The sequence below is a fragment of the Ixodes scapularis genome, unplaced genomic scaffold, assembly GCF_016920785.2.
Source record: "Ixodes scapularis isolate PalLabHiFi unplaced genomic scaffold, ASM1692078v2 PGA_scaffold0__279_contigs__length_252992795, whole genome shotgun sequence".
NCBI classification, from domain to species: domain Eukaryota; kingdom Metazoa; phylum Arthropoda; class Arachnida; order Ixodida; family Ixodidae; genus Ixodes; species Ixodes scapularis.
The window spans coordinates 107860290-107880702 of NW_024609835.1; the positions used below are offsets into that span (position 1 = coordinate 107860290).

General features: G+C 42.8%; 1 protein-coding gene across 2 annotated transcripts in view; it reads right to left on the reverse strand.

The window, feature by feature from the left end:
- Positions 1-1489: 1489 nt before the first annotated feature.
- Positions 1490-20413, reverse strand: part of LOC8027309 (tetraspanin-13) — a 31722-nt gene continuing 12798 nt past the window's right edge. Inside the window, exons 5-6 of one of the 2 annotated variants that reach the window (XR_005798763.2) lie at positions 17661-17806; positions 5814-5899 (exon numbers count right to left, since the gene is read on the reverse strand). Coding sequence is in view for 1 of the 2 variants with exons in the window: in XM_040503823.1 (XP_040359757.1) it covers positions 5798-5899 (102 nt within the window). In the remaining variant the exon portion in view is untranslated. Of the gene's footprint in view, positions 5900-17660; positions 17807-20413 lie in introns of both variants that reach the window. The other variant, XM_040503823.1, reaches the window with a different exon arrangement.

The window sequence follows — 20413 nt, forward strand, 5'->3', positions numbered from 1 at the left end:
CGTTGCCGTCCGGCTGGAACTCGGGTTTGATTGGTGTTCCGGTCAAACACCGACGCGGCACTTGACTACGTCGACCGAGTGCTGTGTCAGAAACGCATACGAATAATTTGTGTTGTTGTTTCCGGGGGTTTAGTTCTCGACGTAGCCTCTAGGAACGCTATGGTTGGATCTTCTACTCTATAGTATTTACACGTGATAACGGGTACACCGGCTCGGAAGAACCCTGTTGTCACTTCAAAAAATGGGGCAATGCTTGTTTTCCTCTCACTTGGCCTCCTTGCTTACGTAAGCTTTGTAGTGTCGTAATCAAACACCAGAGAAAAGAAGCTGAAGCATTCTTCGGAATACCGGCTGAAAGGAAAGCAAGACTCATTTGACACCACTGATTAAATTGCTTTTGATAGTTGCTCTCTTGTCCTGTTCTTAGTATTACAGCAGGGGGTGGAGCAGGGGGGGGAAGACTGCAAGACAGGTGTTAATATAAAATATAGTTACCTTAACTTGGCTTTAATCTTCGTAATTCAGAGCACACATATTTGAGTCTTCCTTATCCATAACGGCTATGCACATTAGGTAAATTAGTTGATGCTTAACAGAAATATTGGGGCTTTATATCCCAAAGGAACTGAGGCAATGCCCCAGACCCCTTCGTAAAGGGACCACCCAGGGTTTGAGCCCTGCACTTTGTATTCCGGAAGCTAAGATAGGACCTCAAAGCTACCGAGAGTGTTGTTGAAGTAGTTAATTGACAAATTAATGCCCATGCTCGAAGAAAATAATTGGAAAGCTTGCACTTCAGGCCTCGGTAAGCGACGCAGCACTTGGCAAGGGAATTGGATATCAGGATGGACATGGCTGCAATTCCATCTGTGCCCCAAAGCCATGTCAATTCTGGTATTTGATTCCCCCATCATTTGTGAACCATGGCAATTCCATACAAATAAGAAATAAACACCCCTTTTCTTTGTGCTATGATGTACTTGGGAGAGGCAGAACAACAAGATTTGGACCCAATGGGCTCATCTGATAACTACTACCTGTAAGTGAAGTTCTGAAAGGCCATCTGGCAGTTGCAACAGAGGGTAAACTAACTCCTTACGGTATTTCAGTGAAATGGAACGTGCTACTGCACCACGACTCCAAACCTGCTTTCTTGCTTCAAGTGCACCCAAAAGGGTAGAGTTCTAGTAGATTATTCTAAAAATGATACCCAATAGAGATTTGATGCACGCACAAAGGGACCAGCAAAGGATTGGGTATTGTTGCTGGATATACTGGAACAATCTATTAAAACTTAATGCCCTATGTTTGTGGATCACAGTAATGTAAAATTTAAAAAAATAAGGAACCTATGAAAAGAAAAGGGCATTGAAGTATGAATGCCAAACAGTAATGATTGAATTTTTGGTAAACATAGGTATGATATACATTTTTTCCGTGAATACCAAAAACCAGGAATCTTAGTAGTAACTCGGGCAAAATAAACCGATTGGTCTCGAAGCTCTTTATTCATATACAACCCAAAATGATGCAACTTATGTACAATGGACATACCTTTACAAGCGGCAATTCCCAATGCGTTTGGGCAAATGGAAATGCCGCTGTGCCAAACCAATAAATAGATTTACAAACCCCAAAACCTTCAGACGGCTCACACAAGATTCTACAAACATTTCTTTGAAGCCAGACAAACAACAGTAGGGCGGACAAGTTCACACAACTCACAATTTCAGGTCAAACCAAAATGCACTCGATTAAAGAGAGGTCGACAACTTTCAGAATTCTCCTATTCTGCTCACATAAACTACACTGTTTCACTTCAAGTGAAAGCCAACGCCACATTTCGACGGAGTCAATAGAGCGGTCGCAAAAAGGCCTTTGTCGTCTCTGTGCATTTGCCATCGCTGGCTGAACCAACAATGCACAGTGAATGCGGTGTGATCCTTTTTCTGTCCCCGATTGGTTAAGCCAGACATGCGTTCTCGCGCCCAATCGCTGCGACGATGGGAATAGCTGGACTCAACGACTGATAGACATTGACGGCATATGATTGGCTCCAGGTCACGTGGTCGAATTGTTCTGGCTTCGAGTGGAAGGTGTTAATGCTGCTCGTTTTTCTTGAATATTTTTGCGAATGCCATTGCATGGGGAAAAAAACAAAACAAAAAAAAACATGCTTTATAGGTTACAAATGTCGACGATAAATTCTAAGTGGTATTTACTCAAAGTATCAAACTTGTTGCATCCCCCCTTTATCATAAAACAGAGTATAGACATAAACTGTAGGATATTGGAACACTGCCTAAAAACTGGCGTCTGCTCGTCTTCCTGCCGGCAGAGGTGACAAAAATACTGTTCACACCCAAGTTGAACACTGGGAGCCAACCTCGCACCGTGCCTGTAATTGGTCGGAACATGGGCCTTGAAATGTTTCTAAGAGCACACTGTCGAGAGCGTCTGGAAACCAATTGTTCAGTGTTGGTCAAGGAGCCAAGCAGAGTCTACCAATAATAAAATTAATTTTGTAGTATGTCCGGTTCTAGGAACAGCTCTAAAACCTTAGCATCTCATTGCTACCATCATCACCAAACAGTTCCTACGCAGTAACCGGCTGTATGCAACGATTAGCTTTTTATGCAGTACGAAAGCTTTTTCTTAGAGACATCCAGTTCTTTACAATGAACACTGGATATTCCCCCATGCATCTATCAATATGCAATGTGATCAACGGGTATTATCTCCCCATGTACCCAAGCATGCTGTCGTAAAGGTGATGTTGGAACAGTTTACTCTTGCCTTTGAAATGCTACTAATCCATTGGCTAAGTAGGATCATACACGACCACACACATTACACATACAGCATCCTTACACGAAAACAGTGCCATTCTCTCTGCACCTTCACAGCTGTAAAAAGCCTAGACCACTGTATTACGCTCACCACGTCGGCGATAGCCTTGAGTACGAGATGGCAGGTCCCAAAAAAGATTTTGCTGCATATGTTCTTGCGCGGCAGCGACACTACACAAGTATGGGTACCTTAGAAACACCAAAGGCCTTAGGGGCATGCCTGTAGCCTTGGCAGGCCCTGCACGTGCAGCTGAAACACACTTCAAGGCTACAGCCTTGGCTGTGTCACCACTTGAAGCAGAAACAAGACGTCCGAAGCTAGGGCCTCGTGCTCGCAGCTTTCTTGGAAGTGTTGGCAATGGAAAGGTTGCTGTTCGCACACTTTTTCAAGACTGCTCATTAAGCAGTTAAACTGCGTCATATTATGCAGATTAGATCTTGCGTGAAATCCCGAACCGAGACTTCGCTTTCGACTTGGGCTGGTTATTACCCAACGCGTGGTTGATAGCAAGGTTATGGTATGTCAAAACCAGGCAGCACTACAGCAGAAAGTGTCAAAGTGAGAGGTTTTAACTTGACTGGAACAATAAGGCCAACAAAACCATCCTTCTATGGTGTTGTGCAACAATTTACTCATAAACGTAAGATAAAAAAATATGTATTCTTGAATGGCATGCATAAATAGAAGCTTCCTTCGGAATGTGCATCTCTTAAATATACAAAAAAAAAACTTATTTTTTTATACAGCATTGTATGATGACACAAGGAACACAAGAAAAGGGTTTAAAAAAGGCAATATATCAACATAAAAAGCCTTATCCTGTCCAAAATTATATCTACTATTTTCCCCGAGACCGAAGTTTGGTGAGGCCCATTAAACCAAACAATTGGTTTGTTTGGCACAGGACAATAAACTGCGTGAACAAACACTGTGGGTGCCCGATATTAATGGAGAACATTTCTGAAAAAAGAGCGTGCTGCGTGACATGCCGAGTCTTTTTGAGTCGATTTCATGCTTAGACGTAATTTCCTTATAAGTTATAATGTACACTGCGCAATGCAGTTAGCATAAATACAATATTGACGGATTGCAGCACATCAATCAGACAAGGAATTTACTGATTACGTTCACCACTTTCGAGTGCTTTCAATTCTAAGAGAAAATTGGAAAAAACGGCAATCGTGTGGACATGCCAACTGTGTTGAGCCTTGTGTGCGGATTTAGGGTGGGCAATGTTCCAGGGCTGCTGATCTTCATTCCAAAACGTTACTGCAAAACTCAAATGCACAAAGAAGCTCACTACTTCTGAACCAATAGACCACTTTTATGCCCCAAAGGCATTTTCCAAAGTCCCCTTAAAGGGATACTACAACGAAATTTCGGCGCTCATTTTTTGGTCTATATGTGCTCAGAGGAGCAGTATCACATCGAACATACCAATATCTTGCTAAAAAAGTCTCGAAAAGGAATTTTAAAACAAATTAAACAATTAGCAAAGAGCACCTGGTGGATGTCGCTAACGCCTCGCTTGTAATGCCCGTCTAGGAACCTTGACAGCTAGTGACGGTGACTGTCTCGCCTCCGGCCACGACGAGAGAAGAGGGGAAGGAGGAACTCCCCTTTTCCCGAGAATCCCTTTTGTGTGTTCCACAAGTCGCTATTGTCCCCCTACAAGATTATAGAAGATTAACCAGTCACTCAAAATTCGTACAAAAGCAGCCGCTTCGGTGGCTGGAACGACTAGGCCATCCCCTCGACGTCAGCCTCGCCGTAGCTTTGCTCGTCCCCAGACGACCTACGTCACGATTGCGTTGGATGTCACGTGGTCTTCGCTGGGCTTTCTCTGAGTGCTTGCCAAAGTGGGGCATTTATAACGAAAAATACAGCCACCAGGCTCAAAATACAAACATGCGATTGTTATTTACGGATATTGTGGATCATATTCAACCTATTTTTGAACACGACGGGAATATTTCAAATTTCGTTGAAGTATCCCTTTAAATCAAGATTTCGAAATTCAAACTTTCCCAAAGACTGCAGATCTGCCACTACTATTTCCTGCTTTAGTTAGGCTGAGAGATCGGCACAAAACAAAACAGTAAGCAAAACTGGTCTCGAAGCTGCATATGTTGGGAGTCGGACGTGGGAGTCAGGCTCTTCACAATGCGTCTAGCAAATGGAGCTTGGCCCCAGTGCAAGAGCACACAAACAAGTTTGAGTGCTCCCTTTGTCCGTAGGCTGACAGCTGTGCAAGTGCTGCCAACCAGACCTATCTACGGTTGGCTCTGCACCGTGCAACTACGGCCTCCGCATAATAGGCGGCGAGTGTGGTGCAAGACCATTTCGATAATTCCGACAACAATGCCCGATGCGTGCGCGCAGGCGCCGGCAGGGTATTTGGCATGGTTACCAGAGTTGTCGCGACTTCCTACTGTCGGCTGGAGGGTGAATGGAGCACAGCCCTCTACAATGCATTGCTTCCCATATCTTTGGGCCTCTCACACTTTTTAAGAGTATCTTCCACACCCCCTCCCAAAAAGAAGCAAGAAAAAGAAAGAAACTTGCGTCTGTCACAGCAACTGCAAAAATACTGAAAAGCCCCTTATGTTTGTGCCCCCAATTTTTGTGCACCGGTCACCGAGGATATACTACATATATTTGCACACCCTAGGATTTACAGTGCCGGCAAACTCAAACTCTGCTCGTGGAGGCGACAACTTTTGTGCACCTTTGAACGACCGTAAATTCGGTGATCAAGGAAAACTAGGGGCTCGTGGAAACGACATGATACTGAGGGCAACTGTCGAAACAAACTAAACTCCACGTCAAAGAGCTTCGCATTTGCTGGGGAAGAAAGCACACACACACACACACACACGGGTTACACAGGGCAGAAGGGTGGCGAAGGGAGGCAGTTTGGGCAGAGTCCGGTGCCCCACAGCTGAGGTCACGTGACGTGGGCGCCCCCGTGCAGCCCTAGAAGCAGGTAGGGGTCCGCCTTGGGGTTCCTCTGACGCCGGTAACGGTACGCTATGAACACGGCTACAAGCTGCGAGACAGGGGAGGAACAACATGCTCGTTTCAGTCCAATGCATACATTTCAAAATGTAAAAAAAACATAAAATAATAATTACGCGAAAACAAGAAGCAACAATTCTAGGCTTTGAAAGCGGCAAGACGTGACAATCCCACAGGATCATGACAAACTGCTAAATGCATGCACAACCAATATCTGCTGAAAGCAACAGGTATTAGTCACGATCAATACGACCTCTAACAGCCGATCAGGCCTTTTTCCGTGTCTATGGTCCCCACAAGCTCTATTATCTCTCAATTTGTCAGAGTCCGAAATATGGGACCTAAACTTTGCTCCTAGTTTGGACCGCAGCTCTCTCAAGAACTGGCAGGTACGCCGAAGAAGCACGAAGGACTGTTTCGGCTCATAATGAACGCGACAGTGCTGTACAGTAAGTACATGCGCCTATAGTCGGTTCCAGATCAAGAAAAGACGATGGGTCGCTTTCTCCTCTCCGCTCACCTCGCTCTCCAGCGTTTACTCTGCTAAAGTGGAAAGAGTGGGAGGCTTTGTGGCAGGAGCTTCTCCTACTTTTCTTAACCTGCAACAGAGTTCTAGTACAGTTGCCTTAAAGGGGCACTGACACATCAAAATTATATTTTATTTTACTATCCGAAACGATTGAAAACGATGCCTGGACATTACCCTCAAAATTTGAAACTTGGGAATTCAGTATTTGTGAATTAAAAAAACAATTTCCAAATGCCGAATTTGAAGTTCCCGCGCGATCCGCGCCAGTGCAGTGAGTCAAATTTTGCGGTCTCCTGCGACTTGACTTTCTTTCGGACCTCCGCTCCACGCTGTGAAGCTAAGCGCCATTGCTACCGCGGCCCAAAGGGAGGAGGAGGCGAGCAGGCGGGATAGAAGGGCGCCGGCGCGGGAAAAGAACCGGTTTCGTCCCCGACTCGCCGATAATCCTCTGCTCGAGCGCCGCCAAGTTTTCCGAGGGAGCATACAAATCCAGGAAGCGACATCACACCGAAATCTTATTTTCGGTATTTCAAAAAGAAAGGCCGTAGTGCGTTCGCCATTGCGTTAAAAAACATGTTTTACGATTGCCGTTATTAAATGTTATAGAAAGGTCGCCTACAAAGCTTCTAAATTTCCTGATTTTTGACGTCACCGATCAAAAGAAGCAAGGAGGTGAGCGCGGGAAATATAAACGCCAAAAATAAAAAGGCGCGCGTGCGCGAAGGGAAATATTTTTTTGCGATGCGTTTTTTTTTTGCGTGTTTATGACTACAACTTGCATCGTTTTAGACAATAAAAAAGAATACGACCTTTGGGGTGTCAGTGCCCCTTTAAGGTCTGCTGAATTCAGCTACAATTGCTGCTGATTGAACCCAGCGCATTATTGAATGATGCAACGACGGCAAGTACAGTGACGCCAAAAGTTACGCCGCTTTATGTCGTTAAATATGTGCAATGTACACTGCTGTGCACTCAATAACTCGGCACTGAACAGAAAGAAGGCACAAGCATAATGTGCATTGCTTGACAGTATGTGCCTATAAATTTATTAGCCATCTTCCTTGAACTTGGTTTTATGGGCTCTCGGGTACAGACACAACTCGAGACTAGGAGGTATATATCTGCAAAGATTGAAGATTCTGGTGTCCTTGTCCTTTGACCGATGGCTTTGATGTTAGCCTCGCATCTACAATGGCTTCAGGGAGGACACTACCCAAAGGGTAAACTTTTGAACCTTTGGCTTAATATGAATGAAATGTACCGTACACATAATGGCAGTTCCAAAACACAATGCAATGCAAAGTTTCATCTGTGTACATGAATTGTGAAAAAATTTATAGTTGTTTTTATCAGTTACACAGTGACATTGCTTAGGAAAACTGTTAGAAAACTAATGTAATACCCAACATTTAACTTCAACCAGATACATAGGTAGCAGAATGCCTGGAGAGTGCAACTGTGTAAACAAAATTTTTGAAAAGTAATGTATTGTGTGCTAACATTGTGCTGAAAAATTAAATTAATTTTTTGCCTTTTATGTTATTGACAAAATCTTTAAATGAAATACACAAAGTAAAAAAAAAAATTCCACAGTAGCATTGCCCAATAAATTACAGTTAAAAAAAACATTGAGTGAACCTTTCCATTTGCCCTGTTACCAAATGATAGTTTTCCTGAAGTGTAATTTATGCCAAAATGTGGAACGGGGAAAAATGTGTTTAGAGTGTTTAAACCTCTACTTTTTCTTTAGCAACGATGGGCCGAAAATAATTTCTAAAAAAAATAACTAGGTATGCAGTGTAAACAAATGAAACTTTCTGGGAATAGTTTCTAGATGTTGGTGAATGTAAATACTACTACATTTTTAAAAATCAACTTTTTTTTTTTAATTTGTTTTTCTGGGTAGTGTCCCCCCTTAGTCAAATGTATCTGAATAATGTGCATTTGTGTACAACCTGCCCAATACCTTTTGCAAAATCTTGTCATGTACAACCAGTGAACTCTATATGCAAGCAATAAGTACACTGCACGACACTGTTAGCGCAAACTCTGCATCAACACTTTTACACACTTTACTTCGAAGCGGCCGGTATTGGAGGATATAAAATTTTACCGCCGAGATTAGTGTCCCAAATAAGCCATGTCTACCACACTAGTAACCTTTGCGACAGCCTTTTCGGTTTAAGAGACAGGCAGCAAAAACCAGCAATCACTGTTTGCACTAATTATGCATGCATTACTTTGTCAAGCTATTAAAGGTAAAAACTAAAATGTTGGGAAAGGCACATGATTACAACTAATGTTTGGAGATGTTTAGTAGAAAGAGATTGCTAAAACACTACGACCGCCCCTACACTGTGGGAATGATTGCTCTTGGCCTACGTGCCATTCGCGGTATCCACCACCTGCCGATGCGGATGGTGGTTGATGGCTGTCGGGGGATACAAAGGGGTTATTTTGTCGACTATGAATGCACGCAATTGGGAAAGGCCGTTGCTTTAAGCGATTTCGACAGAGGGAAGATTGTAACAGCCCGACAACTCGGAACAAGTGTCTCAGAAATTGCAAAGCTCATCAGGTGTTCACAAGCTGCCGTCGTTAGTACCCATAAGAAGTGGAAGAATGGTGAAATCGTTAATAGACGCCTTGCACTTCCTTGCTTCATCACAGAACGTGGACATTGGAGGCTTTCCTGCTTGGAGAAGCAAAATAGGTGGCTGCCCGTGGCTCACCTGACAATGCAAGTAAAGGCACAAGTGTCTCTGAGCACACTGCTCATAATACTTTGTTAAGTATGGAACTCTGCAGCAGACAACTTCTGTAACTGTTTTGTATGCCAAAGGTGGATCAACACGGTATTAGGTAGGTGGTTATAATGTTTCGGCTGATCAGTGTAGACATTCACATCCGACAGCACCAACTGCAGCAATGGGGAGGACATTTTCTACATTCGTCCGCTAGGACTCTTGTTTGCCAGAGGCAAACTTCAAATAAAATTGAAAGAAAATTAAATCTGACGGAAGCCTCGGGGCAACACAACTGTGCCAAAAGGCTAAAAAGCAGGACAACCAAAACGGAAGAAATTGCGAGTCTAGGATTTCATACCCCAGAGCATTTTATTACCTGGCCTATACATCTAAGCTCTGTATCACAACTCTGCCAACTTGCAACCTGTTTGAGGAATCAGTTGCCTTACCAGGACCCAGTGCAAAAGCTGCTATCTATTAGAGACACTAAGGTCGTAAACACCCAAAAAACAGGCTGTCCCCGAAAAACAAAACAAAAAAAAGAGGCATTTACAGTGTTTTTTTTACCGCAAAACCAGTGCATCGCTGAATGCTCAGTCTCGGCCCACGTGTAGTGCTAGCGGTCCGAACGGGATGCCGAAGTTTCAGAGCTTTGCCGTTATCTAGATCAAAAGTTATAAAGTGATTTTAGAAGATTTAAATGACGACCAATAAAGCCATTAAACATATGGAGCTGAATCACGTCAGCTATTAGGAACGAGTCCCACTTTCCCCATTGAAATTTTCATAAAATCACTTTTGAATGATATAATGGCTCGTTCTGACATTTTGGCATACTGGGCTGGACCTCTAGCGCCACATTTGTGTGGAGACTGAGTGTTTGGGGGTGCGAAGTTCCTTTTTGTGGAGAAAGAAACCCCACAAATCTTTTTTGGATGCATGCTGCAGAATCAGAATCGTTGCAGGACCTCGGTGCCACGGCAAATGTAATGGCAATGCCAACTGTTTTTTTCCTTACGCTTCGTGCAATGTGAAACAGAAATTGCAACAACTGATTGACAAGTCTGTGCCCAGGTGCTCATCATTTCGTCTGCTTTATATCAATCCATCCAACTATACATGTGCATACTAATTTCCTGTTTCTTTCGTTTGCCCTCCCCGTCGTTACGTCCAAAAACGGCTACCCAACGCTGCCGACGGGACATGTTGGGTCATTCGGTTTGCCCACTCCACTCTAACTCTTTGCACCATGTTTCTTGTTTGGTCAGGCATAGAGGGAGAATGAAGGCTGTCACTTTTAAAGAGAAGTTTGCACAAATATTTGTTCTGGTGTCCCCGGTCACCTGGCTAAAACTTGCTCGTTACCCGCACTAACCGAGTCGTCGTCTGAACTCCCAGACGATGATGCAGCTATTGTCGCGATGCTAACACGCTAAGAGGTCGCCAGATCCCCTAAAATGCCCAGATGACAGCTGCTGCGTCAAGATAGAAATAGAGTCTCCTACTCCTGATAAAGTTCCGATTATTCCGTAAAGCCTGCGCCCCAGTGCTGCGGTGTTCGCACTGTGCCTGTCGCATCCAGCATCGCACTGGCACACCAGGAGCAGCGGCTGATGTGGCAAAGCATCTGGGTTAACTCGGCAGGCTTCAAAAATTTCTCCTCTTATTAGTCGACATTCTTTGGTTTTGATTATAGGTTGAGACTTAATTTTAAAGAATGGCAGTAAAGGTCATGAAAGTCCCCATGAAATATATTGTTTTGCCAGAGGTGCTTCCTTTTTCATCTATAGCCCCCCACCCCCACCCCAACATCTTTACCGGTTAACATGTTCTCCTGGATCGTGCGTTTTACCGCAAAGTTCGCCAAACAAATATGTCGATAAGGTTCTACTCTACTTTCTTTCCCTGCCAAAACCGAAAATTGTGCCTGCAGGTTCAAGGCATTGAAAGGCGGTCATGAAGCACACGTGTTGTCCAAGTTAAGAGGATATTAAAGAGGTATACTGTGTAACTGTACAGTCATGTCTCATGAATATGGACACCCCGCTACACAGAAAACAGTTTTAGGGACAACCTCCGTAAATACGTGCATTTCTGTCTTGTTATTGTCGACAACTCACATTACAGATGATTCTGAGGGGAAATGGAGAGGTCCATTTTATCGAGACATGTCTCTATTACCATCACCTTTCCCAGTCAGGGAGGAGAGTGAACATATATATATAGTGTGACGCTGCTAGTGCGAACGAGCAATTGATGCTTGTTTCTCTTAGAATTGAAGGGCTGTCATGAAAATTATACTATAGACTGGTGGAAAGTGCTCGTCTGGGGCACTGACCTAAGCGATAGAACTTGATACTCACCAATAACCTTTGAAAGTAAAATGCGAAAACGTATACATACGCTAACTGTCACACAGCATACACAGTGCTAGAGCGGATGTTGACAGGTCAAAATCATTTCTTTTTTCTTATTATCCAAAACGATTGAAAATGAGGTATAGATTCGTCTGGCGTCGCACCAGGCTCGAGGAGGAGGAGGAAAAAAGGAGGGAGAGAGAGATTGGAGAGGAGGAAAGAAGGAAGGAGAGGAGAAATTTAGAGAAAAAGGAGGGGGATGAGGAGCAAACTGAAGAAGAGCCCCCCCCCCCACACACACACCGGATTTGGTGTTAAAAAAAAAGAAAAAAGGGATATGCGGTTGGGGACGTCCCTTGCCGATTTGTTGTGGGGAAGTGATCGAACTCGGAACTTATTGTTACTCTCAGAAGCACAGGAGAACTAAGTGTGCGCTCTTCACATTGGGCCTATTTCTCGGGTTTTCAAGAACCTGCTAGATTAATTTTTTTTTAAATATTAACCCCATTAATTATCTGTAACAGTAAGCGCCCAGTGTTAAAGGACCCATGAAACGAATTTTGGGCTGGAGTAAATCAATTTATATTGGGATTTTACTAATAGCACATCGTTCAGTGGGCCAAAAGAACAAAGGTAGAAAGTCAGAAGCCTGACTTTCGCTACAAAAATTTGCAAAACATAGCGGACTATTTTGTACCTCCTTCCCTTCGTAAACTCTCCGCCTTTTCACTGTGATACATCCGCGGACCCCGCAGCGCGTCACCGGGCTACTAGCCACCATAACCGGGCCCCCGCAGCGCGTCACCAGGGCCCAAGCGCACGTCACACGACACCGGACCTCACTTAATCCCTTTACCCCTAAGCTGACATTGCGGTGGAAGCTACGCGCTTGCCGGACCAATCAGCCGCCTCCCTTTCCTCACCTGACCTCATTCTCTGCGGGCCGGTATGCGCGAGAGGGCGTGATCACGTGGAAAATGTGTGGCTCGCCCAACGAGCACGTAGCTTCCACAGCACTGTCAGCATTGGGGTGAACGGGGTGGGGAAAGCAACTAGTCGGAATTTTGAGCGACGGGCTAATCTTCTAGGGGGACAATGGCTGTGTCCGGGCTACACAAGCGAGATTCCGAGCAAGAGGGGACTCCCTTCTTTCCGACTTCTTGAACTGTTTGGTACAATGCGCGATTTATGAGTTGAGGAGGAAAGCTAAACAGAAAAAAGTTGAAAAAGCGTTTCATGACTCCTTTAAGTCAAACATCCAGAAACAAAGTTTCTAAATCTGCTAGAACGCCCTAAGGACGTGAGAAGACGATATCGCATTTCAAATCGTCTGCTTCCCCACAACAAAGTACCTACAACAAATCGGCGGGGGATCTCCCCAACGGTATGTCCCTTCTTTTTTTTTTTCACAACAAACTTTCTGGGGGCTTTTTCTAAAGTTTCCTCCTCACCCCTACCCCTTCTCTCTATTCTCCTTCTCCCTCCTCCTTTCCTTCTCTCTCTCTTTAATCCTCCTCTCCCTCCTTCTTTCCTCCTCCTCCTCCTCGAGTCTGGTGCGACGCCAAACGAATTTGTACCGAAAATGATGCCTGGACACTGCCCTCAAAATTTGAAACTTAGGAACTCAGAATTTGTGAAGTAAAAAAACAATTTGCAAAAGCCGAATTTGAAGTTCCCATGCGATCTGCACCCGTGCATTGACGACCAAAGATTGAGTCGTCCAGCAATTCAAGTTTCTCGCTGCGACTTGAAGAGTCGTGTTCACTCATGTCCCACGAACAACCGCTTCCCTCCCTGCGTGCCACCTATCGCTGTGAGCAGACGACACTTCACTTTCAAATTCAAAGTTCTTTTAGGGCCCTTTCAGCGATCTCAAGATGTTTGAAACGGTGCGAGGTCGAAGAGAACGCGCAGTGGAATTTGGTGTGCGACATGAGAGGTCACGTCGCGCAGGTTCTGCGTGAAAGTTTGCTTCAGCGGAGTCTTAACCAAAACTACGGCGCACAGACACCAAATTCAGTCATTTTGACCGTTAGACGATTTCCTTTTAAAATTTGAGAGGTCGTCGGGCACCTAAAAAAGAGAACTTCGTCCGATTCCGTGACTCACTGATCACCCTCAGAGCTATGGGTGCCGAGCACCACCTCGCCGCCATGTTTTCCAAGGGAGGATAAAAAAGCCAGGAGGCGACATCACTTTGGACTCCGATTTTCGGTATATTTCAAAAAGAAGGGCCATAGTGCATTCGCAATTATGTTAAAATCAAGTTTTCTGAATGCTGTTATTAAATATAATAGAAATGCCACCTAAAAAGCTTGTAAATTTTATAATTTTCGACGTCACAAATAAAAAGAAGCGAAGAGGTGAAAAGAAAAAGAGAAAGGCGCCAAAAATAAATAGGCACAAGCGTGCGCATGTAATTTTTTTTTTTTTTGTGTTGTGGTATTTTTTTGTGTGTTTTGACTACAACCTGCATCGTTTTAAACAAAAAAAAACCTTTGGGTGCCAGTGCCCCTTTAAGTGCAATTTTCTTAATTTTATAGTTATGGTCAAGTACTGCTTTAAAAATGTTTTTCTGAATTAGCTGTTGATAAACTTGTTGCTGTTTTTCTTGACAATGACAAAAGCATGATAAGTAAAGTAATTACCTGTCAACGCAGGAAATTGCTCACTTTTGTGACCCAATTAGTTGTAAAAATTGTATAACGAAATTTCTTTTGGTAAGCTCGAACATCTGACTGTCAACAGTCCTGCTCGAGACCTTGAAGAAAGACAATTTAAAGCCTGGGTTTATGCGGAATCTGCTCAAGAACCAAGGTTGTCATTCGGCATCTTGAGGTCTTGAAAGCATGGTCACCAATACAATGAAATAGTAGACAAGCTACCATTACATTCCAAGACAAGCTTCAAGATTTTATCCTTTTGATGTTGTCTACACAAAAATGTTGCTCAAGTCTTATTTCCTCAAAGAACCCATTTGAATACTGCATGAGATGCACAGTGCTTATTTGCTTCTTCACTACGTTCCACAAAATACTCGGCATGTGTGAACAGTAGATCTGGAGTTCGAAGCGAATAGTGGTTGGCCAAGTTTTTGAATCAAATAGTTTCTTTATGCCTTTCACTACTGCATCATGCTTGAACGAAAGCCCAGCTGAACTGTGAAGGTTGATCCCGAGATTCCACTTGTTCATTTTTAAGCTAAGTTAATGTTAATCTAACTATGTTTATAGACCGTGAACACAGAAAGTCCAATGTCTACATTGGAATGGCAAGTTGCCCAGCTATGCCTAACTGAAGGGATTTATAAGCACCTTTGCTATATGACAAGCTTGCTATATGACAAGCTATGACAAGCTTGCTATATGACAAAAAAAAGATAATCACTACTTGTTAATGCAGGCTGTCAGGGCATCTCTGCCTAAAATATATGCACGCATAATGGCCACAATTTAATTTTGAAAATTTTACTGGAATGGAGATATCAACATTAACAAACTTTCCGTTTCTTTTCAAATACACCAGGCGTGCACATGCAATTATACTGCTTTAAAAGTGTGCTTTTCTCCAAAGTATGCATCCGTGATATTTGTACCTTTCGAAGTGTCAAAGGGGTACCCCGGCGGTACTTTGAGCAACCCCACCTTACTATATTTTCCAAATCGCCATCTTTTACTCTTTCCGGTATGCTATTTAGTATCGCAAAGTTCAAAATAGTTATTATAAAATCGGCAAGTGAAAATGACGCCAAACCAAGATCCAAATATACAGTGAAACCCGTTTAGAACAAACCCACATACAGCGATTTATTGTCATATCGAACTCACGGAAAATTTAAATAAAAATGCATGTAAAAAGTATGTTTTATAACGAACAACATATTGGCTATATCGAACTTTTTCCCCCCGGGAAGGCTTCCAAAAACGCGCAAACAATCGACTTCTAGCCTGTCCCATCCCCCATCCCCCAACCCCCACCCCCCACCCCCCACCCCCCCATCACCCCCTCCCCCCCAAAAAAAAGTAGGAAAGAAGTAAAATTCCAAAAGCTCAAGCCGCAAACAAAATTGAGTGAAGAGAAGCAATCCAGAGGGGGACATAAGCTAAAAGAACAAACTCTGCACGCATGAAAAAAAGAAACAAAAAGCTTTCCAGTATTTCGTTACAAGGCGGAAGCGAAGAGATGAGAAAGAAAGAGAAGCTCTCCCCTTACAACAAACACATCATGGAAGTTTGTTGTAAATGGATTTTGCTATATTGAACTGATCGTAGTGTTTCCTGCTGTTTGTTATAAACGGGTTTGACTGTACTTGCGCTTTTCAATGCTGTGACATCACGGAATGGCAGGCTTGCGGTTCGAGCGAGCTGTCTAAAAATGAACTATGCCGAGCATTCGTTCGTGCTGCTGCGCGGGAGCTGGAGCGACCTTCCAAAGCATTCATTTGACATCATGAAACTGTAATCAGTTGGGAACAAAGTCTACAGCCCAAAAAGGGAACCCCTGCCTTCCCATGATGTCACTTTTTCAATGTTGCCAGTAGAGCTTTTCCCTTTGAAAAACACAGTGAGGACCAAAATTGTAAATTCTATAACTTTGTGAAAAAAATAGATTTTGGTCAAATATTTGGGTTACTGTTTCAGCAATGTTTGTTGGTGAGTTTTGCAAGTTTTTAGGCAAATCGGGGACTATAAAAAAAACGCTGGAATACACCTGTAGTGACACTTCAAAGGTCATATTTTTTTTTATTGTCTAAAACAATAGAAGTTGTAGTCACAGACACACAAAAAAATACCGCATCAAAAAAAATTTTTTCAAGCGTGCGCGCGCCTTTTTATTTTTGGCGTTTTCCTCTCCCACTTTTCACCTCCTTGCTTCTTTTGATTTGTGACGCCAAAAATCATGAAATTTAGAAGATTTGTAGGCGACATTTCTATGACATTTAATAACGGCAATCATAAAACACGTTTTTTAATGCAATTGCGAATGCCCTACCTTTGAATGCCTTTGATATACCGAAAATCAAAGTCCAGTGTGATGTGCCTCCTGGACTTGTATCCTCCCTGGGAAAACATGGCGACGCTCAACACACATAGCGGAGGATGATCGGTGAGTTGGGGAATCGGATGAAGTGGTCTTTCTTAGGTGCCCGACGAAAGAAATCGAAAAAGAAATCGTCAAATGGTCAAAACTACTGGGTTCGGAGTCTGTGTATACTAGTTTCGATTGTGACTTGGCCGGGGCAGCCTTTCAGACGTCAAGCGTCGTCTGCTCGCCGCGATAGGCAGGCAGCACCGCACGCATGGAAGTAACCAAACCGTTTTTTCCCGGTAAGCTGGCGCCCTTCTCTCCCGCTCCTCACCTCCTCGCTTCGGGTCGCGGTGGCAACGGCGCGGTTTGGAGCGGAGGCGTGAAAGAAAGTCGACCCGCAGGACTCTGCAATATTTGACGTCACAGCACTGGCGCGGATCGCGCGGGAACTTCAAATTCGGCATTTGGAAATTGTTTTTTTATTTACTTCACAGATACTGAATTCCCAAGTTTCGAATTTTGAGGGTAATGTCCGGGCATAGTCTTCAATCATTTCGAATAACGAAAAAAAAAAAAAAAAAGATTTTGATGTGTCAGTGCCTTTTTAAGTTAGCCCTGCTGAGCATGCTTCTTACCGAGTACCGGTACAATGCAGATAAGCAACGCCCGCGGGTATTGCTTCTGCGCATTGCATTGACGCTCGGTAAGAAGTATGCTTATGAGGCTAATATGTTGCGATTAAAACCTGGAAAAAAATTAATATTGCAGTTCATCTCAAGCAAATACTGAATTGTGTATTATTCGAAACTTCACACAATCTCACAAAAGGAACATTGAACTAAAACACAAATAAATCAAGTCACAGGAGCAACACTGCTGCAGCTACCTGTGGTGCAACTATACTACAAGAAATGCCAACTAAAAGTCAGCAAGGACAACAAATTAGACATTCAGTAAACTCTTGCACCTGAAAGCATGGAATCCAACGTCTATCTACTGCACGCATAATCAAGGAACAAACAATGACGACAGTGTTAGTAATAGGAATAACAAGAAAGTAGGGTAATATTTGATCAGTTGGCCACAGTGCAAAGAAGAAATGCAAGGGAGACTGTTTGAAGGAGCCCCTACCTTTTGCTGACAAAGTGCCTCTTGAGAAAGAGTTTCCCTTACAAGCCAGGTTAGTAAGAGGTTAGTGTCGGTTACAGAAAGGCGCTAGGGTTAGCACGAGGGTCCTTCTGATTGCGGTAACGCACAGTCAGCCACACGCCGATGAACTGTGGGAAGGGAGGGAAAGAGAAATGGGGAGGGGAATGACATTCTTGGAATTTCCAACCAGCAAAACAATGTCAGAAGCTTACTGCATAGGACACCACCTTTGTTTTGTTCAGGGCTGATGTCATAGAGGAAATACTTGCAAAAGTTTCACGGATCGATGTGTGATGGAAGCAGAAAAGTTAGGGCACATGTTTAAACAAAGCTTGGAAACAATTTAAAAAGAGTGTTACATAAATCATCACGAGCATGCAAATAATTAAGATGAAAGTAATTTAAAATTTTTTTTCTTGCCTGTACATGTAAAGTGACAACCTAGGAGGAGTACAGGACACAGTGAGCCCTAAGACACAAGCATCGATTTTCTCTGTTTATTTTTCAAATTACTAAACGATTACCAGTCTAGCAAAATCTGCTCACCAGTCTGCCACCAATGTGTGTGAATAAATTGCAACAAAATGTTGATGTTACGTTTAGGCTAGCTGCGTCACACAATAGATTATTTTTCAAGTTCTTTATCGCAGCTTTTGAGGCGCTCACTCAATCGGCATGATATTTGCAGGTGGTGTTTGCGGCCATATTAGAAGGAGGGCAAGCAAAGTTTTAGCCCTGTGAACCAATTTTATGAGGTACTATACCCCCAGAACGAAGTAAAGCATAGCTTTGCATGGAATCTGCTTAATGAATCTATCATTGAGAAATGGTGTTGATAAACACATATTTTTCTGGTGGAATACATACTGGAATATCCTTTGCCGGTTACTATGAAAGAAAATTTCAGAATATATGCATTTTCCTAATTAAAAACAAATTATGAAATTAATTTTTTTACATTGCTTGCTACATTGTTTTGCAAATTACATTTTTTTTTATTATAAAAGAACATGAAAATGCAAATTCGAAGGTCATAGTAACCAGCTCCATAATATTTCGGCATATAAGCCGCAAATATCAAGTCTCTCGACAGTTTTATCTGAAACAATAGTTTTATTAGGGTGGGATTTATGCCAAAAAGTAGATTGGACAAAAACACATTCAAAGTGCTTGAATGTCTACCACTTCTTTTGTAAATTACATTCCAACATCTCCATTTCATCTGTTAACGTATGGCTGAGGAGGAAATCAGCATATGTATGCACGGGCTTCTGCCTTTTGATTGCCTCAGGCTCTCGGTCGTATGGTTGTTTTAGCCAATAAACACCTTTGAACCTTTGAAGCTTTAGCATTGGTGGACTGAAAATAATTTAAAAAAAGTAACTATGCACTGTAAACAAATGAAACTTTCTGGGAATACTCTAGATGTTGGCAGATGTAAATAGCACATTTTTCAAAATCAACTTCTTTTGCAGAAATTTGTTTTGGGGGTAGTGTTTCCCTTTTTGAGCTTTTCATGTGTATTTATTAATGCAATTCTAGACACCCCTTTTTCCCCAAAAGGTTGCGTCTAACCGAAAACACAACTGGGGTGCTTGCTTTCAAAGGATGCTTACATAAACCTACAATCTCTTGTAAGAGTGATGGTACTTAAAATTCCACATGCACATTTCTTGTATGACCCTGTAATTACATTAGTTATAACTTCTATCCATATTATTTGTTACTATTGCTTTGTGCACACATAAGACTTGGAAATTAATTTTATGAATGCACTAAATGTTACTCCTTTATCACAGTTTATGAATATTGCATGAAAGTACAATGCTTTTTTTTTCACACAAAGGGCAAGTCAATGCTTTCTGTCTGTTAGTATTTGCACCTAACATTTAAGAATTTGGTTACCGCAAAGCCCGACCAGCTATACCACACCTCGATAAAAGATATATGAACAAATAAAGCATTCCACATGACCATGCCCCATCCTGGCTTTGTCCCATTGAATGGCAGACATCTCAACAACAAAAGCCAGTTCCCTCATGCAGTTCAGGAATCGGTTACAAATCAGCACTGTATTTCTCCTCTCAAAAGTATTGTTTAAATCCTTCTTTAAAAAACTGGAGTGGCACAGGCTGGAGATAACTCTTTAACAGTTTTGTTTCCCTCTCCACTTAAAATGCTGTTGTGTTTTCCTCCCGAGTTAATGCAAAATTGCTTTACAATTTTCATGAGACTGCACGCCAGTACTAGTACTAGCAACCTTGGGACTGTGCTTGGGCCAAAGCTTGCTGCAATCTATAATTAGATATGAGCATGTCTGCTTGTGGCAGTGGAGGAAAACTTACTGAGCTGCTTCGACAGTGTTCTCAAAATACATTTTTTTGCAAAAGATAAGTCACCCGGATCGCAGGCTCTACAACATAATTTATTTATTTATTTATTTCATAATACTATCAGTGCCCCAGTGGGGACTGATAGTCTTATCCCTGCTATGACATCCCAGGTATGAAGCATCAAAGGGAGTAACTAAAAACCCTCACTGCTCTTCCTCCATTTCTGTTTTTCTGTTCCAAATGCAGTAGATCCGTGCTGCATCAGTGCTATGTCAGCCCCGTTTTCAGCGCTAATTCAATGCTGAGTTACCCTTACGCTGTATGTGTATAGAAACTAACTTGTATTCAGAAGGCCAAAGGGCTACAGACGTGGGCTTTTTTGTACTCTCTACTGACTAGCAA